Source organism: Tauraco erythrolophus, chromosome 4 (genome assembly GCF_009769465.1).
Source record: "Tauraco erythrolophus isolate bTauEry1 chromosome 4, bTauEry1.pri, whole genome shotgun sequence".
NCBI classification, from domain to species: domain Eukaryota; kingdom Metazoa; phylum Chordata; class Aves; order Musophagiformes; family Musophagidae; genus Tauraco; species Tauraco erythrolophus.
The window spans coordinates 60,977,517-60,999,930 of NC_141468.1; the positions used below are offsets into that span (position 1 = coordinate 60,977,517).

The 22,414-nt window shown below is 52.6% G+C and overlaps 2 protein-coding genes across 3 annotated transcripts; both read left to right on the plus strand.

Annotated features, from left to right (window-relative positions):
- Nucleotides 1-679: 679 nt before the first annotated feature.
- FOXRED2 (FAD dependent oxidoreductase domain containing 2) lies at nucleotides 680-9,054 on the plus strand. The gene is made up of 8 exons (XM_009983557.2): nucleotides 680-1,203; nucleotides 2,810-3,061; nucleotides 3,581-3,850; nucleotides 4,520-4,686; nucleotides 5,345-5,510; nucleotides 6,005-6,246; nucleotides 7,122-7,292; nucleotides 8,049-9,054. The coding sequence occupies exons 1-8, from the start codon at nucleotides 680-682 to the stop codon at nucleotides 8,312-8,314; spliced, it is 2,058 nt and encodes a 685-aa protein (XP_009981859.2). The 3' UTR covers nucleotides 8,315-9,054.
- A 1,681-nt stretch (nucleotides 9,055-10,735) lies between these two features.
- TXN2 (thioredoxin 2) lies at nucleotides 10,736-19,331 on the plus strand. Of its 2 annotated transcripts, none has more exons than XM_086610244.1 (4): nucleotides 10,736-10,745; nucleotides 11,476-11,711; nucleotides 13,335-13,458; nucleotides 18,628-19,331. In XM_086610244.1, exons 2-4 carry the CDS (start codon nucleotides 11,476-11,478, stop codon nucleotides 18,742-18,744), a joined length of 477 nt encoding a protein of 158 aa, XP_086466370.1. In that variant the 5' UTR covers nucleotides 10,736-10,745; the 3' UTR covers nucleotides 18,745-19,331. The 2 variants fall into 2 exon arrangements, with proteins under 2 accessions (XP_086466370.1, XP_086466369.1); XM_086610243.1 differs by lacking the exon at nucleotides 10,736-10,745 and adding an exon at nucleotides 10,760-10,780.
- Nucleotides 19,332-22,414: the final 3,083 nt, after the last annotated feature.

Consider the following 22,414-nt stretch of genomic DNA (forward strand, 5'->3'; position numbering starts at 1 on the left):
CCCGGCGCGCGCGGCGGCCGCCGGGCGCGGCGCGGCAGGAGCGGCGCGAGCTCCGTGGTGCAGGTGCGGCCGCTTGGCGGCACGGGACGGGTCCGGCCGGCTGGCGGCGGCCCCGCTCCCCGGGTGCGCCGCGCCTGATGCGCGGCGCCTCGCGGGCGGTGGCCACGCCCTTCACGCCATTGGGCGGGGGCGGGGTGGGAGGGCGGCGGGGCGAGCCCGGTCCCTATTGGCGGGGGCGCGAGGGCGGTGCGGGGCACCCGGTCTCCCGTTGGCTGAAGGGCCTGCGCCTCCCTTTCCTATTGGCTGTTGGGGTGCAGTGGCGCTGCGGAGCACACAGCCGTCAGCCCGGGGTTGCCGCCCGACCGGCCCGCCCTCTGCCCCCGGGCCGTCCGCCGCTACCGGGGGGAGGGACCCCGCGCACCTGTCGGATGGAGGGCCCGGGACCCCCGTCGCTGTGGGCTGGCAGGGAGCAGGGCCCCGCCCCAACGCCTCCGCCCCAACGCCTCCGCTCTGGCTCGGGCCCCCGAGGGGTGATGGCGGCATCATGGCGGCTGGGCCTGCGCTGGGGCCAGGCCAGGCCAAGCTAAGCTAAGCTAAGCTGGGGGTCTCTGGCAGGGATGTCTCTGGGTGACGTCTCCCCGGTCCTCTCCCCAACAGGGGCAGCTGTCTTGGCCCTGCCATGGCCCCAGCGCTCTGCGGGATGCTCCTGGCGCTTGCCCTGCACGCCGGCAGTCTGTGTGCGGCGAGCGGCACCGCTTTCCTCTACCATGACTACTGCATCATTGGGGCTGGCCCCTCGGGCCTGCAGGCGGCCTATTTCCTTCACCGAGCCAGCCGGGATTATGTCGTCTTTGAGCGGAGTCACGCTCCTGGTAGCTTCTTCGCCCTCTACCCTCGCCACCGCAAGCTCATCAGCATCAACAAGCAGTACACGGGCAAATTGAACAGCGAGTTCAACCTCCGCCATGACTGGAACTCACTGCTCAGTCACGACCGTCGTCTGCTTTTCCGACGCTACTCCCGTGACTTCTTTCCCAATGCTGACGTGATGGTGCGTTACCTGGAGGACTTTGCTTCCCTGCTGAAGCTGCGGGTTCAGTACAACACGGCCATCGTCCATGTAACGCTGGAAAGGGATGCACGGGCCTGGAATGGTCACTACTTCCTCCTGACTGACCAGGACAGGCAGAACTACAAGTGCAGGTAATGGGCCAACGTGAGGCTAGCCACACCACTCTCCATGGGCATCTTCAAAGTCACAAAATCGCAGAATAAATTAGGTTGGAAGAGACCTGCGAAGGTCATTTTGTCCGAGCCCCTTGCCCAAAGCAGGGTCAGTGGTGTCAGGTTGCTCAGAGCCTTGCCCTGTTGAGGCATGAGTGTCTCCAAGGATGGAGATTTCAGAGTCTCTTAGAGCTTTAACCACTGTCACAGGGGAAAAACATTTTGCAGGGATCGGCTGGGTGGGTGGAATAACTGCTCCTTGGAAGGCGTTGCCTTTCACAAGCAACGTTATGCCTCAGACAGCTGAGGAGCTGGCAGGGCAGGCAAACCGGCTGTGACTGCTGTCACTGCAGTTTCCATGCTTGATATGTAAGCTTGAAATCACTTTTGTTTTATCACTAGATAATTGCTCTCTGTGAAAAAATAACTCAGTCATATTTGTAGCCACTGCTGCCTTTCTTACAAACTCAGGTGAGTCAGTGCAGTGACACCTCACCTCTGGTAACCCACCTGTGCTTAGAAGAATGAGTATTTAAAAGTGTGTCCCAGCCACCTGAAGCCCTGGGTTAGTACAGAGCCGGCAGGAGGGAACCAGAGAAAAGAGGGGCTGTTGCAGTAGAGGGAGCCGCCTGAGGAATAACCCTCAAGGTTGCTGGTCCCAGAATTCCCCTTCCCCTTGTCATGTTTGCGTGTGTGTATCCTGTACTGCCACTGAGCTACATTCCTAAAAACCATCTAGAAGTTGCTCATGTGAACATATGGAGTATATTTCTCACCTCTCCTGAGAACCTCAGCTCTACAGCAGCAGGTCACGCTGGCTGTCACTTGGAGGTGTGCTGGCTGGCAGGCTTGGAGGGGACAGAAGGCAATCCTGGACACCCACACACCGCGAGTGAGTTGCTCTCGGGAGCTGTGTGAGCAAGGCTGGGGTGGCAGACGGTGCCAAAAGCCTCAGCTGCCTGGTGTTTGCATCTAAGTCACAAAAATTTCCCTAAGATTCAATTAAAAGTTCGTACAGAAAGGTATAAAAAGATTACTGTACTGAATTTTCGTGTTAACAATTATTGTTGTTGCTAACATATTTTTATGCCTAGGAGTTACATTTTAAAATATTGAAACCATTTTCTGTCCCTCTCAAAAATAACTTTTGTTCCGCTGTATTAAAAGGCAACACAAATTTTAAATCAAAGTAACTTTTTAAGCAGAATATGATCAACCTGTGAAACACTTTATCATTGTATATATCATCAGTGAGTACGTATGAGTAGTATTTGCACATTCATGAACAATGGAGGGAGTCTTAGGAAACAAGTGGAGCTTATATGTACAGCACCTACACTGACTTTTGATATATATAATGACGTTCCTAGTTGTCTTTGTTGGCCTGAGGATGAGGAAGAGAGGAGCAGGTCATTAGGTGAAGCTGGGGAGAGGTTTCTCTTGAAATCATGACCTGTGCAGCTGATCCAGCATGGCTGGAGGGGGCACGTCACAGCCATCTTCCACAGTGGGAGGAGTGACAAGATGGAGCCACAGCCCTATTCCTGTAACTCCTGCATTCCATAGTGCTATCCCTGTTTTGCAGCTCTTTGTTGGTCGCCACTGGGACGTGGGTCCCCAACGTGGTAAACTTTCCCGGCTCTGAACATGTTGAGGGTTATGAGACTGTGTCCATCAACCCGGAAGATTTTGCTGGCCAAACTGTGTTGATCTTGGGCCGAGGGAACTCGGCCTTTGAGACGGCGGAGAACATTCTGGGCGTCACGAATTTCATCCACATGGTGAGCCGGTCCCGCGTGCGCCTCTCGTGGGCCACCCACTACGTTGGGGATCTGAGGTACGAAACCACTCCTCTTCCTCTTTCTGACGCAGCCGGAGTACAAACACGGGGAACCGCTTCTTGCCCAGGCAACAAGCTGGACTGTCCAGGAGGTGGTGTGGTCCCGGGGTGACAGAGGAAATACAGCGCCTTCTGTCTTTAGATCCTTGGTTTAAAGCAGTCCAAGTTGCAGTTACTGAATGCAGGAGCTTGATGAGAGCTCTTCAGGGTCCCTCTGAAATAGGAAAGTGTTCCCTTGGAAACTGTATCATTAAAAAGTGCTGGCTCCCAAATTGTTCCCTTGCTTGCAGTCATGAAGGAACGCTGAGAGCTTGACTCTATCCCGCAAGGACAGTGAGGGCTATGTTACCTGTGCTGTGCCTGTGAGCCTTGAGGCTCTGGGGATAACCTTCACACTGAAAGGGAGTGTGGAATGCCTGGGAAAGATGTTTCATTTTCAGCAGCTTCAGACAGAACTGTGCACCCCACCTCTCCTCCCTTCTTTTAGCCCTTCTTACATTCTCCTTTTTTTCATAGAGCAATTAACAACGGCCTGCTGGACACCTACCAGCTGAAGTCTCTGGATGGGCTTCTGGAGGGTGACCTGGAAGATCTGGCTATCATCAAAGACAAGAAAGGGAAGCTGCACATCACACTCCGGTTCTACTTGGAGAGCAGGAACACCAGCGCAGACATTGACTCCATCACTCTCCCGCAGGACGAGCTGGATAATTTTGCCACACGTGCACCTTACGACCGTGTCATCCGCTGCCTGGGCTGGAAGTTTGACTTCTCTATCTACAACAGGTGAGGGAGAACCAGGATCTCCAGGGAAGCAGGTATCTAGAGAGAGACACTATGAAGGGCCTGACTAGGAAGGAAAGGGAAGGGCAGGTCCTCTCCTGGCAGCATTGCCTGGACCGCCACATGCTCTGAGCCACCTGGTTCTGCACAGTCTTTTGTTTACCCCGCAGCTATGTCCACATCCCAGTGGGAATGTGTATGCCACTGCCCCCTGACCGACAGGCTCCAGGACTGAGCAAATGGCAGTGTTGCGATCTGAGCAACACAAAAAACCTTGTGCCTTTAGAACTTAACATCCTGACCTGCCAGATCACATGAAGAAGGCTAGCAATGTTTTGTGGGTTTTTTTGGAATGAGGATAGTACAGGTACAGATCACTACAGAAAGGTTTTGTCTGCTTTTTTCCCCTTCATTCCACCTTGGTTAGTCTCCTAGTAAATCCTGCAGTGGAAAAGCATACCGCTAATTTCACTGTCTTCTAAAATTCACTGTCAGTGGCTCAGGATGGAATTTGAACTCATCCAGAGCTACCTTGAGATGAGCACCCTGGTCTTCTGGAAGATCCTCGTCATAGTAGGGGGCAGCAATATAATGTGTGCCTTAATCAGAAACCCTTTTTATTTTTCCGCCCCTGCCCTTCCTGACAGCTTGCTCTTCTCTTTTGCACATCAGGTCCCTTAGAATGATGCCAGGAAAAGGGAATAAAAATAAATATCCTCAGATCAAACCCAGCTACGAGTCCAGAGGCACTCGAGGGCTTTTTGTTCTCGGCACTGCTAGCCATTCTGTTGACTTCAGGAAATCTGCTGGGGGCTTCATCCATGGTTTCCGGTATACAAGTGAGTACTGGGGCGTACAGAAAGGGCAGAAGTGGGAATTGGTCCTCCCTTTGAAGGAGCAATTCATAGCTTGCTACTAGAAAGAGATCATCCTTAGTCTTGTGCTGGCAGTAAGAATGACAAAACACAGCCACGCTGCAGCTGCAGTTATCTGAAGTGGAGGAGAAGTGACTTGGGGTCATATCTGAAGTTTTTGGTTGTCTGTCTTTGTTTTGTCTTGTGTCTCTCTTACTCATTGTCTCTTATTTATGTAACACAATAGATTTCTGCCTGCCAGATGCTCTGCCGCGTGACAGGCTGTGGGTGAGAGGTCTGTGCTGTGGAGTTAAAACCCAGCGGCTTTGGGCAGTAGAGAGAATTTCCATTTTTATGTGTGTGTGCCCATCCTTATCATTAAAGGACTGCTCAGAAGTAATGAAATATCCCTGAGGACCCCCCGCCCCCTCACGAACCACTTAGCATCACATCAGCTTTCAGAGGGCATCTCCACTGCAGTTGCCAGTGATTGGGGTGGGAGATCCTGAGCACGGATGAGCTGTAAAGCTTATTTATTGTGTCCTGCCAGTATCTGTGTGCGCTGCAGCACAGTGATTGGATTTCTTAAAAGGGTAAGCTTGGATTTTTAAATAAGCTGTCTTTGTTTCTCTCAATGTCTTAGCTCGTGCAGTCCACCGCCTATTGGAAAACCGTCACCATGGTGTCCCCTGGCCATCCACAGTCTACCCTATTACACAGCTGACCAATTCCATCATCAAGCGAGTGAACGAGGCCTCAGGCCTCTACCAGATGTTCAGTGTCCTGGCTGACATCATACTGCTGAGAGAGTGAGTGAGTGAGTAATTATTCCCAGCGCTGCACTCTGTCGTTTCATTCCTTTTTCTTTGCTTCCCGTGGTGCCACCACGCAAATTGCTCCGTTGCCGTCTAAGGACGTTACCGTAACATAGGCAGCCACCTCAAAACCTCTACCACTGCTGCAACCCATGCCACTATGCCCAATTCTGCCAATTACTTCTCTCTTAAAGGACTGATGATCCAGACCTTTGTGCTAGGCTCGGAAGTGTAGTACCCAGGGAAAAGCTTTCCTTGAGTAGTGCTCATGTAGAGAGGAGTCCCATAATCTCGGAAAATAATGGAGTCTCGTAACAGTATCTGCAGCCTTCATAAGCTCTGCATCAAGTCCAGCCCAGATCTGTAATGACCAAAAATAATTACTATCTGATGGCTCTTTGGCCTTAGCCTCAACCAGCTGAGGGGATTGTTAGATTCCAGCTGGCTTTTCTCTGGTGGAATAGTCTGATGGTTGTTGCACTTCACAGGAATGCCACAGCATTTGAATACCTGGAAGAGTACCCAGTTGGAGTCCTGCCAGAGCTGGAAATGCAGACAGGGAGAAAGGCTCCCAATGGGCTGTTTGTCATCATCATGGAGTATGGGAGGAATTTCTCTGGGGCTGACAAGGATGTCTTCTACTACAACCGAGCTGTGGGAGAGGCACAGCATGCCTGGCAGTCCAACTTTTTGCACCCTGTTATTTATTATTACAAACGCCTCCCAACAGGTAAGCTTTCCTGCCTCTCCCTGATAATTATCTGATATGCGCAAAACAGAGAGGGATGAAAATAATTCAGAGCCAAAGAGCAGGGGAACCTGATGGCATTACACACCCTTCTCCTCCACTTCCTTCATGTCCATCCTCTGGGGCACCCACTACCACTGTGTGAGCTGAAAAAAAGCCGGGAGTTGGCAAGAAGTCTCCATTGATCAGACTGATACGAGGCGTGGCTACGTAGTGTACCAGAGACCTCACATTTGAGAATAGAAACAAACAAATGGGCTGGGAACTTCCCTATTCCCAAAAAGAGGAATGTTGCTTCCCTTTGGCTGGTACCCTGCGTGTGTTTTGCAGAGTCGTGGCAGAGGAGGCTGAGCTGCTCAGTGTTACTGCCAAAAGAAGGCTGCTTTGTGTGGCCTGCCCGGGTCTGAAAGGCCACGAAGTGATAGAGGCAGCCAAAGGCAAGGGTTTGAAGATGAGTGTTACACAAGCACGCTCGGAATAGATATCCCTGGGAAATGAGTGTGCTGAATCTTCGTCTCCAGAAACCCAGGGTCAGGGTCTGGCCTGCCTTGCACAGAAAGAAGTGTGATGGGTAGCAGCATTAAAACTTGAACGCGGCTCAGCCTGTCTGGCAGTCCCTGCCCAAAGGGAACGGGAGTGAAATGACAGGAAGTACTGTAGGCAGGGACAAGGGGCAGCTGTGCAGTGGCAGGGCTGTTGAGGACAGAGCTAGCAAAGGGGATTGCAAATGAAAGCAAGGTAGGGATTAAAAAGGTCAGGACAAAAGCTGGAACAGCTGTCGTAGCTGCTTTGCACTCCCCAAGCTCTTTTTAATGCCGTTTTGATTCTGAGAGATTCCCTTAATGTTCTCTTGGCAGAGCGTGAGATGAGGCTTCGGCCTCCGGATTGGCCTCTCCCCCGCCCAGATGCCGTCCATCACATTGTGGAGGACTTTCTGACAGACTGGACAGCCCCGAACGCTCACATCCTGCCGCTAAGGCGGTTTTTGGAGAACTGCCTCAGCACTGACCTGCGCAACTTCTTTGCAGGTAATTTGAGCACAGGGTCCAGGTGGCGGGAGGAGGAGGAGGGATGTGAGGGACTTGCGACAGGAGTGATCTCTTCTGCAAATAGCTGAGATGTCCCTATGGCAAGTTGGCGGTCTCACTGTCAGTCACACCTCTGGTGTACTCCCCGGACGGGCAGTAAAAAGTGACAGTGTTGTGTCTGTGTTCCCAAATAGCCTTTGCTCTTGCTCACCACCAGAAAGAGACTACCCCAGGCACACACGGATTTAGGGAAAGGTGTATGAGGTTTGGTTCGGTCCTTTTTCTACCTGCAGTTTTCCTTCCTCCTCTGTTATCTGAATGTTCCTTTGTGCCATCGGGTGCCAGATCTCTTTTCATGTACTGATGATGGGATTGCTTTCCCATGGGGGATGAGAGTGCTGGGACGTGGGAGCTGGTCTCCCTTCCTGGTCTGAAGACTGGTCTGGGAACCTCCTGCAGGAACCCCACATGCCGCACAGAGGGAAGCAATCCTGTGGTACAAAGAAGATGCCAGAGGGCTGCAAACTTAAATCCAGCTCCTTTTCCTCGCGGAGTGCAGACTGGAGATGCCACCCTGCGTCTCCTGAGCTCTGCAGTATTGAGTCGATTACTCTGCTGCCGTCCAGGCCAGGGTGCTGGCTAGGAAACTCCAGTCATCTTCCCTCATCCTCTTTGCCTTTTGTTCTGAATAAGTCCTCAAAAGTTCACGGGAGTTACTCTCTGCCAAGTCTGATTTTTTGATCCTTTCCCCCACAGAGTCCTGTTTCCTGTTTGCCTTCACCCGTCAGAAGCTGCCTCCCTTCTGTCGGCAAGGGTACGTCGGAATGCAGGGGCTCCTGGGCAGCGAGGAGCTCCGGCGCCACGCGGTAGAAGCTGGCCTGCTGGAAGATCACACTCTCACAGACTTCTCAGGCAACAGACCCCCTGATAGCCGTGAAGGGTCAGAGGACCAGCTGCTGAGAGATCACGTGATACCAGTTCGTCCGCTGCAGCATCTCGTTAATGCCAAGGATGAACTGTAACTGTTCTTGCTCCACACTAAAACCCATAGGTGCTGTTGTGACTAAATTGTAACGGAGATCCACAGCAGGGTTCTGCCCTTCCTGTGCACCTTTTCTGTCCCCATGCCTTCCACTGATCATGAGTTGCCAAAGACCTGCTCAGATCTTGCTGTTACAAAGAGGACCAATGTGCTCTGAAGGAGAAGTGAGGGGCCAAAATCCAGTGACGCTGCGGCTCCTGCATTGTCCTTGCAGAGTTCAGAGTTGCCTGAAGATGGTGTTCGTGTTCATCTCGCAGACCAGTATCTGCAGCCATGTCAAGGGGTCAAAGAAGAGAGCGCAGGAATGCCCGGGTCACTTGAAGTGTCACATCTTTCTTCTGAGGTGACCTGCTCACACCCTGTGGCAGCCCGGTGCAGGCTCTCTGGTCCCTGGACACCATCCGCTGCATACACTTGAAGATTTGTTTCTATGTGGAATCCCGAAGCGGTACTCCAGGCAAACTTCATGGTTGTTTCCTGCATTTGAGTTAGGGCAGTTATATAGCTTGAGTGGAGAGGGGTGGTCTTTTTTTACTGTGTAGATCAAATAATTTGTTGTTTCCCAGAGAGCACTACAAGCGACCCTTCCCTCCACAGAGGACGCGTAGCTTGCCTGGAGTGCCCGGGACACAGAGACTTAACACTGAGTTCAGCTCCGCTGTCCTCACGTTTTTTTTCTCCTGCACCAAGTAGCCTGAGAGATGAGCCCTGTGTTTTATAAAGCATGACTGATAATTTCTCTGATTTGCACTATGTCCTGTCAAGAAAGTTTCAGGTGGACTTGGATGTTGTTAAAATGCTCGTCCTCTGTTTCTTTTATTCTCCTCCAATCACCTTGAGATCTTACCAGCACTGACTGGGAGACTGTCTGCACTTTATTGCTCCCTCTGTCAGTGACCTGCATGTGTCTGTCACCTCCCTGTGGGCTCCTTCCATAGTCCTGGAGCTGCAAAGCAAGAGCCGTTTTGACCTCGACCTTATGATGTCCCTGTGATTTCTAGGAAATGGAGGAGGGGAGAACTGGCTTTTGCCTCCACATGTTTTCCAACCCCTTAGCATCTAAAAGAATAAACCCCTCTGCATCTGTGCTTCCCGATACCCCAGACTGGGGGGGCTGTACCTCCACGTACCCAAACGCTCCCAGTTCTTTGAATTCAGCTGCTGTTCCTGTCAAGCCCCAGTTCCTCTCCTGCCTCGGCTTCATGCTTAGAGCTGTCTGTACGCATGGGGAAACGATCACGTTCTCTGGTGTCAATCAGCATCCTTGCCCCAGCCAGCTCCAAGGCCAGTTGGGGAAATGGCTCTTGTAGCCTGTAGTTGTCTGTGTAGTGCCACTACTTGCTACATCCTTGGCACCATGGGCTTTTTCTTTGGGGATCATCCCAAAGAAGAGGGGTAAGAGCCTGCAACTGAAACAGGTTGACTGGCTGTCACTAAGGGCCTGTTCATTCATTCCCCATCTGTGCTGACATTGAGTGCAGCTGTGTAGTACCTACACGCAGATGCCTTCTCCAGATATTTCCTATTCCATCCTAGAATTCCCACAAGAGATCTGCAGACTGGACGCTCACAGTACATGTGTTGCTGTAAAGTGGATTCCCTTAGAAAAGCAATGATGTAAAAAACTGACACCCACGAACTCTTCCAGCATGGTCTGCACCTGTCTCTCAGGGTTGGATCCAGTGACTTTAACCACAGCGGTTTTGCTGCCACTTCCTTCCAGTGGATCCCAGGGAGCAGGGATCCAAGACCCTACCCTTTGTGCGTGGCTACGCGAGCATTGCCCTTCCAGCCTCGCTCCTGCTGGGCCCGATGTGGTTGGGGCTGGCAGGGGGAGGGAGTGCCAGCTCTGCATCGTTTCCGATCAGAGGCCGGGGGGAGCTGTAAGCCACGCGGGTTTGTAGCCACCCGTGGGAGCAGGGTCGCGTGCTGACCCTGGCGCCCTGCCCGGTTGTGCGTAGTGTGGAAGGGAGCTAATGGCTGGCTGCAAGACGGGCGTTGCCGGGCTATGTCCTTCCAGCAAAGCTTGAAAAAGCAGGTGGGCGGGCGGCGCCCTCCGCCCAGCCCCGAGCTGCAGGGAGCCGTGAGCCGGAGCGGCCGCAGGCGAGCGGAGCGGGAGCGGGAGCGGGGCCGGGAACGGGGCGGGCAGCACGTGCGGAAAGCGCGCCACAGCCCGGGCCGCGCTCGCGGCGCCCATTGGAGGGCGCCGCCGCCAATGAGTACCCAGGACTGGCCCCGCGTGACACACCCTGCCAACCCTTGCAGGACTTGAAGGACGGCCACGGCTACCAATCAGAGATCGGCACTTGGGGCGGCGGCCAATCGGTGGGGAGGATGGCTGTCCTGTTGTTCGCAGCCTTCCTGTGGCGGCGGCCAATTAGCGCGCGGGTGGGCGGGGCGCTAGGCAGAAGGTTGGTCGGTGTGGGTCACCTCCGGGCCCGGGAAGGTGCGGGGCTTGCGGCGGCTCTTTCTGTGGGTTCGGGGTGTCCCGTGACCGGGGGGGATCTTCCCGATGGCGCCGGGGGAGTGGGAGTCCCCTGGCAAGGAAGTCCCGCCCTGTGGGGCTGGCGGAGGGAATCGGGCCCCCATGGCTGGGAGGGCGGCCTGCCGTTTGGGGCTGGAATAGCAGCGGGACCCCCGTGTCCTTCCCTGCGTGGCTGAGGGGGGAGCCCGGGGCTGAGGGGCCCCGTCCTACTGGTGGGAGCTGCTGGGATCCCAAGGCTGAAGGAGCTGTGCCCCGTGGTACCAGGGGAACAGAGGTTCCGTGACAGGGGGCCCTGCCCTGTGGGGTGGGAAGAAACAGGCTGCGGAGGAGGGCTCTGCTCTGTAGGGCTGGGGGAAGCGAGGACCCTGTCCCTGGAGTGGGAGGCCCTGCCCCATGGAAATGGGGAGGAAGCTGGGGTCTGTAGCTGGGGGTCCCGTGGTGGGTGGAGCCCCATGGCTGTGGGACTGGAGCTACACCGGGGTGGCAAGGGCTGGGTGTAGCGGCAGTAAGTGCTTCCGAGTGGCGTCCCATGTTTTTGCCTAGGGCACCTCCTGGCTTAGGGGCTGCCCTGCTGAGAGGACTCTGAGCAGAGCGTTGCTGCAGTGGGACTGGCTGTGGGGTGCACTCGCCCCACATACCTTCTCCTCTCCTCACAGATGGCCCAGAGGCTGGCACTCCGGCAGCTGCTGTCCCTCACCCCCAGGACACTGCCTCTGCAGGGGCAGCAGGTGCTCCCTGGGCCCCTGGCACCGCGTGTCCCCGCGGTACACCATGGCAGGGCCTTTCGTACTTCAGCAGGCTGCAGGAGCACCTTCAACGTGCAGGATGGCAGCGACTTCCAGGACCGGGTCGTGAACAACCCCAAACCTGTTGTGGTCGACTTCCATGCGCAGTAAGTCCACCCCACAGCTCTTGTGCCTCTCACTGCTATCACACTTGCAGGTGTATCCCTCCTGCTTTCCTGACATGGCGGCTCACCAGACACCCTGGAGACGTGAGTGTCTCCAAACCTGAGGGCTTCCTAAGCCGCAGAGCTGCGAACCACCTTGCCAGGTGTCTGGTGTTCAAGGTGCTTCTGCTCCTGTGGCACAATCTGTAGAGGTTTCGCCCGTTGGGTTGCACTGCTGTGGTTGTAGCTACACCCCGCAGAAGCGTAAAACAAACATGCTGGGAGCTTCCCCAGGGCAGCACAGCTGCACCTCCCGAGTGCTCGGGTGTCACCCTGGCCCTGGCCTTGCATCATCCTGCAAAAGACCTCTCAAGAAAAGGCTCCGTTACCTCTCTTTTTTAGCCTCATGGATTAAATGTCCTCTTGAAAACGCTAAATGATATTAACAGCTGTGGAAGAACATTGTGCTTCCTATACCCCTGCACCGTCATGTTGTGTTTTTCCAGTTTTCTTACGCTGCATGCTCGAGGCTGGGCTCTTGATGGTGAATGCCTTATTGCGTTAATAACAGCCACGTGATACCAATGACAGCATTTGTCATCAATAAAAATGTTGTCATCCCCTTGCCAATAAAAATATTCCTAGATGTTATCTGCTGGATTAACAATACCAATTATCTTTGTTTTCTCAAGTATTTTCATAGTCTCGCAGTGCTGTCATGTGAGCCTGTTGTGGCTGATTCTGGGCAAACGGAGTATGAAACAGCCTGAAAACTTCTGCTCTAACTAGACCAAACTGACAAACCCAAATAAGCATTAATTGGCATCATCCAAGAAGGAGAGGACAAGTACTTGAGAGCCTGAAACAGAGGGAGGCTGAGGAAATACAAAGTTTACCAGAGCTTCAGTTTTAAAAGAAAAAGGCACCTAGAGCTTTAACCCCTATTTTCCTTGAGCTGAGTAATTTCATGCCATCCTAACTGGTACACTTGAAGGATGCAGGGAGCATTTTCTGTGTACAGGGCTTTGCGAACTCTGCTGTTGCTGCATCTGGGTTTGGAATTGGTGGTCTGTCTTTGAACAGATGCGATGCCTCTGCAAGTTTTGCAGCTAAAGGGGGATTTCTGTAAACCCCGCAGTGAGTGTGGAGGGGAAGTGTATGGTCTGGTGATTGGCATAAACCGATTTGAGTGTGGGCTGTGACCGCCACACCCAGCAGAGACACTTGCTCTAAGGCACTGTGCGGTCACAGCTCTGAGTGTACCCACCAGTGAGGACACAAAGCAGAGTGGGGATGAATGGCTGAGAAGAGGGGGCAGAAAGACCACCAAGGCTGGCAGAGCGGACTGCAGTGTGATCGAAATGACATCAAAAGCACCATGAATGCTGAACAGTGACCTCTTCTTCTGCTCAGCCCCCCCCACCACACATGCACACAGAAAACCCCTTTGACAGCTCCTTTGCGAGAGAAACATTTTTTCTAAGCCGTGGCTCAGCAATGGCGTTTCCAGGCTGGCTCTTGAATAGAATGGCGATGGTGGTAAAGGCACTGACGTACCAAGCAAGCCTTCCGCAGCTGCTGCTGCACTTGGCTCCTCTAATTTCCCTTCTCCTTTTTCTCCATCAGGTGGTGTGGCCCCTGCAAGATCCTAGGCCCAAGATTAGAGAAGGTGGTGGCCAAGCAGGAGGGGAAGGTGCTGATGGCCAAAGTGGACATTGATGATCACACAGACCTTGCTATTGAGTATGAGGTAGGCGCTGGAAGAGCACGGGCTTTCCTTTGCTGGCAGTGTGAAGATGCTCCTTCCCCGGGGAGAGGTGTGCCTGCACAGCAGCGGCGTTGGTGGGGAGGGGAAGCCCAGTGCCTACAGGTTGCTGATCCCTCAGGTCACTCATTAGTAGGTGGATTTCACTGCTTGGCTCTCCTCCAGCTCTTCTGCTTGTGTTCAGCACCAGCACCTCTAATTCTGCATAAGCAAGTCCTCTAAGCCTTGCAGGCTTTTGTCAATGTAAATGCTTGCCTGCCCTTGAGGAGCCTGCAGCATACGGGGCATTTTACTGTGTCCATGGGCTGCTCAGGTGCAGGGCAGGAACATGAAGTAACAAGCCCCAGTCTGTTCTGCTCCTGAACGTGGTTCTTTGTGCAGCCAGCCTGTCCTCTTTCACCTCCTTGTTCAGGATTTCTTGCTGGATGATAACGTCCCATCCTTAAGCCGCAGCATGAGAAGACATGCTGGTTTTGTCTGGACAGGTGGAAGCCAGGTCAGAGAACACATAGGCAACAGGAGCATGTGTCCTGCTCTTGACAAGTGTGGACCTTAGTGCTTACACTAGTGTTTTGCATGCCTGTTGTGTGTGTTCCCTGTGCTGCCTTGCTCCCAGGAAGAAGCAGAGTGACTGGAGAAGGCCACGGCCTTGGTTTATGTGATTTATTTATCTTTTCCCTGTGTCAGTGCTTAGGTAGTTTAAGAAAGGCCAAAATCCCCCTCGTTGTCCCTCCTTGTAAACAACATGGTCTATGGAGTCAGGGCATCCTGCTGCTGTGTTTTACGTGGAAGAAAGTACTTAATTTAAGTACACTTGCATATCACACAGATGGAGCTGCTCTCCCTCCACAGGAGGGAGCTGCTTACCCTCCCAGGGTGGAGGGTAGCACAGGAAGCACCTCAAGTTGCCCAGCAAAGTGTGAACCATCTTCTGAGCCAGCTGTCATTTTGTTGAGCCTGGAGGAGACGCTCTGTACTGTTCCCACACCCTGCTGAGCCAGAAGGAGAAGGAAGTGGAAACAGCTTGTTCCCTCCCACTCTTTGCCAAGGAGACCTTTCTGCCTGTGCTGTGGTAGTGAGTCCACCCAGCTGGCGCCCACAGACATGACTTGCAGCTTCCACAGGCTGAGCATGAGAGCCTCCGGTGCTCTCCTCAGTGGTGGTGTGCTGGCAGATATGCCCCAGGCCAAGGAAGATGGCTCTGGCTCCTGAGCAGGGCTGTGTGTTGCAAGCCCCAAGGCTGTGTAGCTGGAGGGTTCTGGTGACAAGAAGTTGAAGTGGGTGAGGTTGTTTCAGTGGTGGTCAGAAAGTGCATAAAATCTTACAGATGCAGGCAAGGCTCTGGTAGCAACCACCCTAAGGAGAAAAGGAGAAGAGAATAGAGATTATTAGCTTAAATCTTGTACTGTTTCAAGCTTTCCAGTAGATCAAATTAGCTGGCATTACCAGAGGATAATCTCAGATGACTGGAAAACAGCAGAGTGTGTGCATGTGAAGAAAGGTCTTTAAAAAGAGGCTGAAAGTTCCCGAGTTGTGCAGGTTTGATGACATGCTGCATGTGCGCTCCCACCAGATGGTGAGTGAGCAGCTACACGGCCTGCTGCGCACAAGCGTTTGTCTGCGGGGTCTGCCTCTCTCGCAGCCCTGGTGGCACAGGTGCAGGCAGGATTGGTGCTGCAGGCAAGGGCCAGCTTCCAGCAACTCATTCTGGAGCCTTGTATGCAAACATGGTGAAGTTTTTGTTTTGCAGGAGGGCCTGGGGATAGTCGCTGTGTCCTCTGCTCTCGGAGTGATGCACCTATCTGGTCTTGACCGTTATCCCCGTGGATAAAACTCCATCCCTAGGCAATGTCTGTGAGCAGGACAAATGCAAACGCAGAGGGCTACAGGAGAAATTTTTGCTTTGATCTTCATAGTTTGGGGCATCCTTTTCAAGGCAGAAGTTTCGTTCATGTGCTGAGCATGTGCTTGGTTTTGCTTCACCTTCTGGGAAGTTGCTGCTTAAGGAGATGAGCAGAAGGGCTGATGGAGAGACACCAAGTCAAGATCTAAGAGGGACCAAATGTAGTGTTTAAGAGAGACCAGGAAAACCAAAGGTGATATTTGGGAGGGATCAGGAAAGATCGTTTGTTGTTTTTTTTTTTTCAAAGCCATTCCACTGGGGATCAGTTGTCTGCAGGCTGACGACATTTTTGTTTCAGGGGTTTTTGGCGTCCATGCCACCCCTGACAACTCCTCCGCTAGATGCCAGGAAGTCTCCTTCCATCCGTGTTTATTCCCCTGCCCATGGACGCAGCCCCCAGCTCGTTGCCTGATTGCACAACATCCTCTCTTCAGCAGCCTCCTTGGTCTGGGAGAGAGGCAGGGTGAGGGGGAGAGATCTCCTGGAAGTGCTGAGGAATGCAGTCACATTCCTTCACATGCGCCACCGTCTGCCCTTGGCTCCCAGCCGTCCCAGCTTAGCACGAAGTAGGGACGCGTTTCCTGCGACTGGAAATGTCCCCAGCGGCCTTCCCTGTCCGGTTATGCCCAGCACAAAAGTTCTTTCTCTGGGGATTCCTCCTTTTATCTAACACCTTTCATCTCTGGTTGTGGCCTTTCTCTGCTGCTCCAGCCTACTCCTGACCTCTCGCCTTGAGAGTAGAAAGGGAGAAGGAAAACTTTTTGTTTAATCTGTTATCTCTTAAAAATTCTTTAGATTCATCTCTTGCCTTGGCCCATTGCCTGCGTGCGTGGCCACTGGGAAAGGGCAGCCACTTCTCCGGCCGCTGTGGGAGGGCAGCCCTGGAGAGCTGCTGGACACGGGGACGGTCATTCGTCAGTGAAGCTTGGTCCTGTGTTACACCTCATTCCAAAGCCTGGGTGAAATCCTTCCCCCTGCTCCGTTGCGTGGCATCCGAGCTTGTATAAAATCCACGGTTTCAGATGGGAGAGAAATCCCTCGGTATGGGTGCTGCCAGGAATAGGCTGGATGGCTACGTTTATTTATCTGTGTGGTCAGTGCTGATCAAAAGCAGCTTGACTTTTTCTTTAAAAATGCTCTTGAGGGAGGAGGAGGGTTTGTTTAGGTTCAGTGCAGATGGGACTCAAAAAAAAAAAGAAGAAAAAAGAAAAAAAAAGGCGGGGGAAAAAGGCCCCAACTTTGCCTTCTAGAAATTCCTGTGGCGTCTCAAGCAGCAAAACAAAGTACGTGCTCCGTTAAGGGGCTGCCCTTGCTGCAGCTAGCAGGAAGGAAGCTGTCAAAAGCGTCCTGTTTTCTGGGCAGAGGCAAGTTGCTCAGTGCCCCTGGTTCTCACCCTGCTCTGTGGTGCCAGCCCCAGACCTGCCACTCCTTCTCAGGGTTTGCTCACTGCCGTGAAAAGGGGAGGAGATCATAGAATCATAGAATGGTTTGGGTTGGAAGGGACCTCAAAGATCACCTAGCTCCAACCCCCCTGCCATGGGCAGGGACTCCCTCCACTACACCAGGTTGCTCAAAGCCTCATCCAGCCTGGCCTTGAACACTTCTAGGGATGGGGCATCCACAATTGGAGATGGAGGGATTGAGGCTGCATGAAGCTCGTGGGTGTGCTGGTCAGCATGTAGAGCCCTGTAACTTATTTTGTCTGCTCCTCTGTAGTGCTTTGAAGAGTCGTGCTTTCCTCACCCAGCCTGTCATGGCTTGACGCTTGCTGTTGCTGGTTGGGCACTTTGGATTTTTGGATGGAGCTGCGGTAACTCTGCTCGTTATTAACCCACTTTGCAAAGCAGAGGGAGGCTCAGCAGAGCTTTGCCCTTCTCGGGGAGGGAGTGACCAGTTGAGTGCAGTGCCGGTACCGTCCTTCCTCATAGCTAAAATCACAAGGGAGCACGTTGGTAGCACTATCGCCGGCCCTGGGGCCCAAGCCCTCTGGATCCACTCGTGCCAGACACTAGGAGGAGCTGAAGATCGAGCGATGCAGCAGCCCCGGTGCTCCCATCCCTTCAGATGAGACTGCAAAAGCCGTGGAGGACAGACAGACTGCAGGGAGCCATGCCAGGCTGGCCGGCCGGGACCGGGTGGAAAGGGAAGCACAAAATGTCCCTTTCATCTTGGGCTCCCGACGGGAGAAAAGCCAGCTCTCTGGCGGGTTTCCCGAGGAAGGATTTGCAGATTCTTGCTGGCATCGGGGCTGGCAGTGCACGCGGGAAGGCCCTGCAGGCTGGCGGGGAGGCAGCAGGCGAGATAAGGACAGGACGTGTTTCAGGGGGGAGGCTTTGCAGAGGTAAGGGTGCCGAAGCTGTGAGTTCAGGAACATGACCAGATCTCTTCCCTGCTACAGCTCTCCAAGCTCTGGTTGCTCCTTCTCTCGATCGTGTCCCCGGGGTCTCTTCTGTCACCAGTCAGCCGGCAAGTCCCTGCGGAGTGCTATCATTTCCACTGCTGTTCTCTTGGATAATTCCCAGAAAACTTTGTTCTGGGCTAAAAAAGCAGTGCCTGGAGCAGCGCAGCTGCCTGCTGGCTCTGGCTGGAGGGACCTTTTCACTTCTTAGCTAATCATCAGGGATCTGCAGTGGACAGCCACTGGCGTGTAACCAGCTAAACCACTGAAAACAGGAGCAGAAAACGAAATATGGGTTGGAGGGGGCTGTCATTACCCTGGTAGGATGGAGCAGGAAATCTGCCTGTGCAGTGATGGGTGGGGAACCCTCCTCCAGCTCCAGTCCTGTCTGGAGAAGAACACGGGTCTAGTCTGATACCACCCTGGCCATAAAATATCCAAAGGTCATCAGGTCTGAGAGGTGTCCTGGTAAAAGAGTGAGTTTGTTTGCTTATGATAGGACAAAGGGAAGGAGAAGAGGACTTTGTACAGGAGATGGGGGAGAAGCTTTGTCTGTTTGTTTTTATATTAGTTTTGGGTTTGTCTTTAAAATTTTGAGTCTTATTTAAACTCAGGAAGCTGCTCAGCCTTGACTTAAGCAGTGCGAGGTAAGTCAGTGCAGAGATGAAGCCACAGGGAGCGGAGGAACACGGAGCTTGGCTGGCCTGTGTTTTGTGAGTGGACATGCCATCCTTGAGCAGTGTGTGCTCAGCTCCCTTGTAGCCACTTCTTCTGTGGAGCTCCAGTTGGGGCCCAGGTGCACCTGGGCTTCCCACACCCTGTGCTCACGTCTCCCTGTTTCTTTTACCCCTAGGTGTCAGCAGTGCCAACCGTGCTGGCTATGAAGAACGGAGACGTTGTGGATAAGTTTGTGGGGATAAAGGATGAGGATCAGCTGGAGGCATTCCTCAAGAAACTCATCGGAGCCTGAAGTAAAAGGGTGGCTGTACCTCTGCCTCTGGACATGTCCACATTGTGCATTCCTTGTGTGGGAGAACTGAGGGGAATGTGAACTGCCTGCCTTGTACCACCTGGGGTGTTCTGGTTTGGGGATTTTTGGAGATGGACAGTGTTGTAACCCTTCCCTCCCACTCCCCCTTGTCTCGAGCAGCAGTAGTAAAGGGTGCCGAGGGCTGCTTATTCTCAAAATGGGGAATGCGGCTGGAATTGGGAGCCTGTGTTTATCAGCAAAGAGCTGACATGCGGAGCTGCTGCTGCTGCCGAGTTAGGAGGAGGAATGTTTTTCTCTTTGCCTAGCATCTGATAGCCCAGAGCAGAGGGCAGCTGCTCCCTGCAAGATGTGGGTACATACCTGCCCTGGGTGGGTTTGCTTAAAGCTGAGAATGCCTCTGCCTTGTCTGTGAAACCTATCTCTTTGTCCCTCTGTCCTTGTGTCACTGGGACAGGTACAACTCCTCCACTAATCCATGGGCTCCCATCTTAATTTTTTAAGAGAAAATAGAAGTATTTTATGGATCTCCTTTTGTAGGTCTGTAATAAAGAGAACTTTATCGGTCACTGCTGTCTAGCTGGGGAATAAAACTTGATTCTCAGAAATCACAAGGAAGTCCCTTCTCTGTCCAGAGAGGTGAGAGGGAGTATCAGCAACGCATTGGCTGGTTTCTAACGATGGGTTGGGAGAGCGCACGTCAGGACTTGATCCTTACTGAAAGGTAATGTGCTGTGTCATCATTTAACCCCAGCCGGCAGCTAAGCACCGCACAGCCACTCACTCACCCCTCCCCTCCCCTCCGGTGGGATGGGGAGAGAGTCGGAAGGGTAAAAGTGAGAAAACTCATGGGCTGGGATAAAGACAGTTTAATAAGTAAAGCAAAAGCCACATAGGCAAGCAAAGCAAAACAAGGAATTAATTCACTACTTCCCATTGGCACACAGGTGTTCAGCCGTCTCTAGGAAAGTGGGGCTCCATCATGGGTTAACGGTTACTTGGGAAGACAAACACCGTAACTCTGAATGTGTCCCCCCCTCCTTCTTCTTCCCCCAGCTTTATATGCCGAGTGTGATGTCATATGATATGGAATATCCTTTTGGTCAGTTGAGGTCAACTGTCCCAGCTGTGTCCTCTCCCAGCTTCTTGTGCACCTCTGGCCTGCTTGCTGATGGGGTGGGCTGAGAAGCAGGCTCTGTGCAAGCACTGCTCAGCGATAATGAAAACATCCCTGTATCATCAACACTGTTTCCAGCACAAATCGAAAACGTAACCCTATAGCAGCTACTATGAAGAAAATTAACTCTATCCCAGCCAAAACCAGCACAGCTGAAAAACAAACAAGTGGATTACTTTGACGGGGCTTTCACTGCTGCTATTAGGACGCCCTGTGGGTGCTGCTGGATCTGGGGTACTGGAGGAAGGACTTGCTTCCTGTGTGCTGAGGAACAGCGGCTCATTGCACACAATGGAAACCGAGCTGTGTTTGCTCCTCCCATGCTTTTCTCACTCCTCTTCTGCCCGAGGAGCCCAAGATCCTCCCTCTCCCTGCATGAATGATTAAATCTGCTCACACAGATTTAGGCAGTCTTTTGACTTTAGTGGTCCTGACCTTTAGACTAAGGGAGGCAGTTGGGTGTTCCTATCATACGCAGCCTTTAGCCCTTCCCGTCTCTTCCTCCTGCTCCCCACATACACCTGTTTCCAGTCAACCTGGCTTCTAGGTGCTCCCAGCCTTCTTGTGAGCTTGTAGGCATGGTACAGTGCCTGGGCTGATGCCTACTATAATGCTTAATTCCAGTTTGCTTATCTAAGCTGCATGAGAACATTGTAAGTGCTTAATAACCATGTACAAGCTGCTTTTTTTTTTTTCCCTTCCCAGCTTCTGTTTCCTTCAATCACTCCTAACTCTGCTTTGGCTCTGCTCCATTTCACCTCCCTAGCATAGGTTGTTAAGAGCGGCAAGGCAATTTTTTTCTGTACCCTTGCAAAAACGATTTATGACCTCTGAAGGAGCAGGGGAGTGGTGATTCAAGTCCTGTGTGTCCTGCTGTGACCGCAGTGCTGCGGGCATGATGGCTCCCACCTGCTTTTGTCACCTCAGGGGCCTGGGCAGTGGCACGAGGTGGTGCTGGTCCCCTGAGATGGGTACCTCCCCATCCTGGCTGAGCTGATCTCACCCACTCACTGCTAGAGGTGATGTCACTTGGATGTAATTTGGTAGAGAACCGTTGGTCAGTTAAGATCAGTAAAAACCAGCATTTTATTTTATTTGGGAGACCGCAGAAGCTATGCTGCTGATGTCCTGCTCATGTTTCAGGCCGGGCAATTTGCCCTGCAGTTTCGGTGTTCCTGCTCTGTAAACACTTCTAGTAAAAACCATCTCCATTTTCCTGCGTGAGCAGGAAAAGTAGGGGAACAGCGTCACGTACCCGACAATAGTCAACTTTCATGCTTCGCCATCCTACAGAACAGGAAAAAACACAGTGCCTGTGCATTGTGTAATTGAGGAGCAGTATAAATTAGCTATTTTATCACTTCCTTCTATGGAAGAGCAGACCTAAGGTGCCATTCAGCTATTAAAGCGCCAGCATGCTTTAGGGTGCATTACGTGAAAGCCACAACTGTTTCTTCGAGATAAATGCTGAAGAGCCACATACACAGTGCCCTGTGGAAATCCTTCAGAAACAGCGTAACGGGCAGAGAGGAGAAGGAGGGGTTTGTGGCACCTTGAGATTCCCTGAGTGCTTTGCGCAGTTTTCACCACAGGACGGGACTCAAAGTGCAAGGATGTTTTCTGTGGCAGGATCATAATTCGAGTCCCTGTTTGCCGACTGCTGGAGGAGGCTTCAGGGATTCCCACAGCTGCTGTTAATAACAGAGGAGGTGCAAGTGGGAAGCACTACCAGCAGTGTATTTATGTAGTGGTTAAAAGAGGGGTTACACAGCAATTTTCATGTCACCTGAATGTGATGTTGGTCTTTCCTGAGAGAAGAGAGCTAAAGCAATAGTTAATTCCTCAACAGTAGCCGCATTTTCCATGTCAGCAGGGAAAAAGTTTCCTCTGCTCACTCCAGCAAGGATGCAGTTAGTTTTCCCTTTTGGAGTTAAGCACATCGAATGCTCCTCTGATCTGTTACGCATTTGCTCTCTCCTGTCCAAGCCTGCCTGTATTACAGCAGCTTTCTCAGCCTCTGATGTTCCTGGTTGCTATTTTAAGAGGACAGGGCAGTTGGTGTTTTCCCAAGGAGAGGAAAGCTCAGCTAAACCCACTGCTTCCTCCCCAGGTATGTTCTGAACCCAACACCAAGATCCTCCATCAAATGTCAGGGGCAGTGCGTCTGTCCTCATAGTCTTGTCCAGTCCAAGGCTCCCAATTCCAGGCAAGGGGAGGTTTTCCATTCCTTTCTATTGGCTTTACGCTTGCATCAAGCCCAGACACAGCTGCTCCTTTCCCCAAACATTTGTGCCTGCCTGCTTAACTCCATGTTAACCTTCAACTGCTCCGGGCCACGGCGAATGCCTGCAAAGGTGGAAGAGCTGCATTACCTTCTCTGCTAGGAGTGCTACACCAAGAGCAGTTTCAAATGCTGGTAGAGGATGGAAAACTCAGGTTGCCTGGTTTGCAGCACACAGAGGGTTGTGTGTATGT